The sequence below is a fragment of the Neolamprologus brichardi genome, chromosome 2 (assembly GCF_056152115.1).
Source record: "Neolamprologus brichardi isolate AB-2024 chromosome 2, ASM5615211v1, whole genome shotgun sequence".
NCBI lineage: Eukaryota > Metazoa > Chordata > Actinopteri > Cichliformes > Cichlidae > Neolamprologus > Neolamprologus brichardi.
Window position 1 is genome coordinate 20,245,211 of NC_142105.1, and position 6,065 is coordinate 20,251,275.

General features: G+C 39.8%; 1 protein-coding gene across 1 annotated transcript; it reads right to left on the bottom strand.

The window, feature by feature from the left end:
• Nucleotides 1-46: 46 nt before the first annotated feature.
• xiap (X-linked inhibitor of apoptosis) lies at nt 47-4,616 on the bottom strand. Its single transcript, XM_006781748.3, has 7 exons — nt 4,469-4,616; nt 2,425-2,713; nt 1,762-2,311; nt 1,547-1,646; nt 1,340-1,415; nt 861-900; nt 47-761 (listed from the first exon to the last, which is right to left on the bottom strand). Exons 2-7 carry the CDS (start codon nt 2,662-2,664, stop codon nt 568-570), a joined length of 1,200 nt encoding a protein of 399 aa, XP_006781811.1. The 5' UTR covers nt 2,665-2,713; nt 4,469-4,616; the 3' UTR covers nt 47-567.
• Between the last annotated feature and the right edge of the window lie 1,449 nt (nt 4,617-6,065).

Consider the following 6,065-nt stretch of genomic DNA (forward strand, 5'->3'; position numbering starts at 1 on the left):
AATACAACACAAAACATTTTGTTTAGTGATGAAATGAAACTCCAAGTCTGCATAAATATTTATTCACACTTAATTAAAGAAACAATAAAATGATTCTAACATTACAATGGTTAACTCCAAGCCCTAAACTTGAGCTTAGAAATGTAAAGACACAGCAACTGGTTCTATACATAAAACACACAAGTTAAATCCGAATAAATAGGATAAAAGTGGATGAAAATGACAGCAATAACATCCAAGTCAATTTATCTGTGGTAAGTGATGCATTAGAATACATAAACCAAAAGAAAGGCACTTCTGGCAAAATGTGTTTCAACATAGGAACAGCCCTTTAATGTGTATTTACATCTCAAGGAACTATTTATAAAACCATCTACATCTATACAGATATTTACCATTGTAAGGACTAGGAAAATATAGTTTTACACATTATCATTCTAAGATTTATTAAAGAAAATTGATCCATAAATAATATTATAGGCTCTCTACTTTACAATTACGATATAATTACAATATTATAATGACAGTGTAAAAGCAGCATTGCGTCTGAGCAAGAATATATTGTTCTCAAGCAATATAGGTCTTGATCTTCTGTGTTATGTCTTGACAGCAGATCGGACACTTGTTGAGGGCCTGTGAACAATTCTCGCAAGCAACAAGGTGAGCGCATGGAATGAATACAATGGCAATATCTCTGTCCATGCATATTTTGCACTGTTTTTCCCTCTGCAGCCTCTGTAGTTTCTCCAGTGGGTCCTCATCTGACATAAAATTAAATAAACAGAAGTCAGCACTGCTCAGACTTTGTTTCATGATGTATCTGGGGCACTGAAGTAAAAAAGAAAAAAAGAAAAATGTACCTTCCATATCTTCTGAAACTGGATTTTGATGACTTGAAGCCTGGAAGCAAACATGGAAAAACAAAATCCTGTGACTGAGATCACTGAAGACTGTAAGTCCTTTAATTATGACACACCTTTCACACGCTGAAATGGAACACTAAGCTTATTTTAACTAGAGCCCAATCTGGGACTACTGATGATTTTTCTAGTGTAGAAAATTAATATACTCCCAAATATTCATATACACCCATTTATACATATAAAGTATGCTAAATTTCCAAAACAAGTTAGCGATTGTCTGTGAAGAACAATGTGAGCCTTCCTGCTTTGCAATCCATGATGAAAACCTTTCTAAACTAACCTTAAGATTTTCAGCACTGTTCAGCTTTCATTTGGGCACATACGCCAGACCTCTAGTGTTGATATTGACAGTGCTTTAAGGGAATCTTAATTTGTAGTTTACGCATCCACAACTTGTGGAAAAAGCAAAAACTTACAGCTCTGTCGTGTGGTCTTTGTAGCTGGATGCTGTTGACAAATTCTGGCCCTTTGTTTGCCAAAAGGAAGCTGCACCTGTTTTAAAACAGTATATACTTTGATTAAAACAGACGCAAATGCCACAGAACAAAGAAGACAACCTGTGTGTGTATATACATATGTGTAAAAGCATATTAAGAAGACGGGGGTACCATAGTTGTTCTTACCCTGGGTAGTGTTTGGCATGCTCCACCCAAGGGTCTTCCTCAGGCTGCCAATTGTTCAAGCCTCCACCGCAATGGAAACACAAGACTGCGTCTCCTCTTCCTGCAAGGATACAAATTACATTTGATTGCATTCACAGCTACCTACTAGAAAATTTAGATCATACATTTTAAAATGTTGCACAATGTTTCTTTAGTCTCAAACACCTGAACATTACCTGTGCTGTAGAAGCCAGCTCTGGCAAGCCTCTCGTGGTCAATAGGGTGCCAGACACCAGCAAAAGTAGCACGCCTTGCCTCAAAATTCTGCATTAAGGCCGGGTCATTTGCACACCGATTGTTGCTGGCATCCTCCTCTATACCTGTCTGGATTGGGATGTTCCTGACATCATGCCCAAGGATAAAGAAGCAGTTGGGATAATGCTTGTTGTGCTCACTCCAGGGAGTATCTCCTGGTTCCCACCCATTCAGCCGACCACCACAGCAGAAACACTGAACCTTGTCACTCTGCCCCACGTAAAAGAAGCCGGCTTGGGCCAGATCTCTGGGTCTCACCGGAGTACTGTTGGGCCAAGAAGAGAAGGTCCGAAGTCGGGCTTCTTCATTTCTCATGTGAGGAAATTTAGGGTAGGTGGCCTCATCAACCACTTCTCCTGTTCTCAAACGATATTCCATGTCTCCTACTTCTTCACTGATTAGTGCAGTATTGGAATTCTGGTTAAAACTGGTACGGTGGACGCAGGTGAGAAACGTGCATGATGGAGAAAACTGTGAGAATGAGAAAATTAGAATTGGATCAATTTGGAAGAAAACCAAACAGACAAAAAAAAAAAAGTGAAATATTAACCACTTCCACGTTTTCATGTTACAAGTTTGATTACCTGCTTGTGTTTGTCTACAGGCCTGTCTCCGCTGTACCAATTATCCAAAGTCATATTACAGCTGAAACAGCGGACACGGTCAGACTCGCCAGTGTAGAAGAAACCAGCCTGTGCCAGTGTTTCCGCAGGCACCTTGTTAGCAAGGTTGGAGCCACGGAATGAGTCTATGCGTCTTGTCAACGAGGAAAAATCGGGCGCATTGTCTGACTCCCAAACACCATCTTGACTGAGATCACACATGATTGAAACAGGAAGCTGTAGGGATTTGTTAACTTGATGGACAGATGATCTGCGAATAGAAAGAAACAGGATATGTTTGAGAAAAAAATGGTACCGTCTCCTCATTTGCTTGTTTGTTTGTAAACAGACTCTTCAGTGGTTAAATTCCTGCATTTCCATGTCTGGCGCCAGAGAGCCAAACGGCACATCTGCAGGGTCTCTGTACCTTTAAGAGAATGCCAGCCTGTGATCACATGCAGGAACTGAATGTTCCATGTGAGGGATGGGCACTGGAGAGGCAGGTTTGTCTACAGGCACATTGCATATTACACCACATAAAAGGGTTATACTGCTCGAAGATACAATGCAGCAGAGATCTCAAACAAAAGGCCCAGGAGCCAGAATCAGCCTTGCAAAGGCTCCAGTTCGGTTCGCTGTACAGCTTTGGAAAATGTGAAAGAAGGAATGTATTTTGGGCTTTTGACTGTAGTTTTACTGCTTTTCCTATTGACAGAGACCTCCCCATTCATAACACACAAAATTAATTAAGTAATACATAAACAATTAAATGACAGAATAGTTCCTGTTTTATCTGTCTACAATAATAATGTCTGTTTTTTCTTTTCAAAAAGGTCTCCAGAGTTTTGTTTTTTGTTTGTTTTTTAAAGGGAGAAGGCGAGCATTTTCTGTGAATTAACAGAAACTTTCTCTTTTACAATTACAGCACAGTCTGAGAAATGAGCTGCCAGAACTTCTGGAAGTTTATGCATTTATTTCTTACAATTTAACCCTGGAGAGCTGTGCTGACAGGTTTCTTTGATCTACTGCAGCAGTGTTTCTATGGCCTGAAGAAAATCTGAGAAGTACTGTTGAAATCACCCTTGTTTGATACCTCAAGGATGAGATTTTGCAGTTAAACTTCTTAACGCTGAGAGTAAGGGTAGTTTCACTGGGCTTGAGGTCTAAAGTGAGCTTGTATGTGGCCTTAGAAGAAAAATGAGTTTGACATCCTGGCAATGCAGAATATGAGGAAAGAGAGCAATAATAACCTAAGGCGTGAAGCTATGATTTCAGAATCTTTACATTCCTCAGCGTCATAGTTTTGGTTGTTTAATCGGTGACTGTGTGCTTGGTCAGATGTTTAAACAGCTGTTTATCAGCTGATACGTTGCTGTATTGATGGGATGCGATCTTTGAACTGTCTTTAGGTGTCTGCATTATTTCAAGTAAATCAATCGCCAGCGTCATCCCTTTATTTTTTTAACTTGTGCCAAGACTGCATCGTCCCACGCATTAAAATGCTCACTTTTTGACTGACTCGTAACTGCGAACGACATCTAACCGAAAGTAAAACCAGCGACAGGGGAGTTTTCCCACTAGCAGTTCCACGTGTTTCTTTTAACATTTATTAATGATCAGAGTGGAGAGGATTTAACCCCAGCAAATTCCAGAAAGGCCCCACAGCTTTGCTTCAGTTGAACACGACACAGAAGCCGTACTGTTTCTGGGAAACGCCAAGAACAACAGCGCCGATGACAGCAACTGACAGCCAAGACCTCGCTAAACCCACACCGTGTTTTCGTTCAGTTAGAAATTAGTCAATACAGTTACCTAAAAGTGCTTTTATATGTAAAATGTAAACACCCAAAGCGACAATCTTAGACTCTGACCTGTGCTTTTGATCTGTACTGCTAGGCTCGTAAGCGGAATCGCGAATGCTAGCTTCAGAGTGCTTGGTAGCTACATTAGCTTAGCCTTTTTACGCAACGCTAGCTAGGTCACACAGTGACTTATCGAATATAATAACGAAATTTTAAATGTTTACCTTTCAACACAGCTCTGTTTCCTCCAGATAGTGTAGAGTGCGAACACCTCGGAAAGGAGACTCCGGTGAAGTCTTTTGTGACCTCCCTGTCAGGAAGTGAAAACCGCCTAATCAGATGACGTCAGGAAAGGGTTGTGCCGTGGTGGTTTTCCAGCAATATCCGTGTTTGGCCAGATCTCTTGGAAAAAAAAAATTTTTGACATTAGTAATTTTTTTTTAAAACCTGGATTACTTATGTAAGAGTCAAATTGCATTAAAATGGTTCTACGTTTCGCTCAAAATGGCTTAGTATCGTCCAGGAGAGCTATGTTTATAAGCCAACAAGCTACATTTGTAGTCTGTTTTCTGATTTAGTTGCATTTCAGCTGTCAGCTACGCCGTTTAATTTAAATGTATCTCCTATCGAATCCACCAGTCACAGAGCAGCAAGCCAATGCACGTAGGTAAAGGGCAGAAATGGTAAAAACGACCTCAAACTAAGCATCAGAATGGGGAAGAAAGGTGATTTAAACACGGTTGCTGGTGCAAGATGGGCAAATCTGATAATAAACTGCTAATCTACTGGGATTTCCCTGCAATACTAGTATTTAATAAATAAATTTAAAAAAATAAAAACTATTTTAACTATTTTAAAAGTGCATACTGTGGTGTGAACACCACACCTTGGTATGTTGTTCTTTTGCATCTTATTAAACACACAATAAACTTTGAGGTAGATGAGACTCAGCAGTAGACTACACCCGATGGCATTCCTGTGAGCTGAGAACATGTTTGTACATTTGGATTAAACGACATGAGGTCGTGGATCCAACCTGGTTTTTATCAGTGGTTCAAGCAGCTGCTGATGGTGCTGAAATGGTAACTTTTGGCCTCTTAATACAAAAGGAACATCATTTAAATGGCACAGCATACTTGAGTATTGTTGCCCACCTTGGCCATCCTTTAAATACCTAAAAACTATTAATTTATTTTTAGGCAATTTGAAGCTTCCTCAATTTATAGGCTGGCCAGATCCCAGCAAACTTAATGTGGTAGAACATTGGACCTATTCCTAACACTGAGAATCTTTTAGCATGTGCTAAAACTTGATATTTTTGTTAAGTGACAGTCTTTTCACTTTCATGTATTCTTCTTTTTTGTTTCAGAGTCCTTTAAAACTATTATTTACTGTTCTTTCCATTTTCTCCAGCAATCATTTGACTTCCATCAACTTATCCATCTGTTTTTTGAGCCGAGTTTCATGTGAGACTTACAAGTGAGAGTTGCCTTCCCAGCAGTTTCATGCTTATTCTAGCTTTATTTTCCTTTGTGGTAGTTTCAGTCATGTTCCACAAAAACCTGCATAGCTTGTGGGGGCAATTTTCCACTTCAGTGTGGACAGTTAATGACCTATGAAGACATCCTTTGCTGCTTCCTTCACAGCCATTGAGTAAAAAGCAGACTATAGAAAAGAAGGCTGAAAACTTCCGCTAATAAAAATGTGGGGCATAATCTCAACATGTGGAACAGGGAACAGGGAACAAGAAACAAACGCTTTGCAGCACTACGTCAATAGGGAAAATCTGGTCACTTCCGTTTTCCACTCACTGTTCCTTGT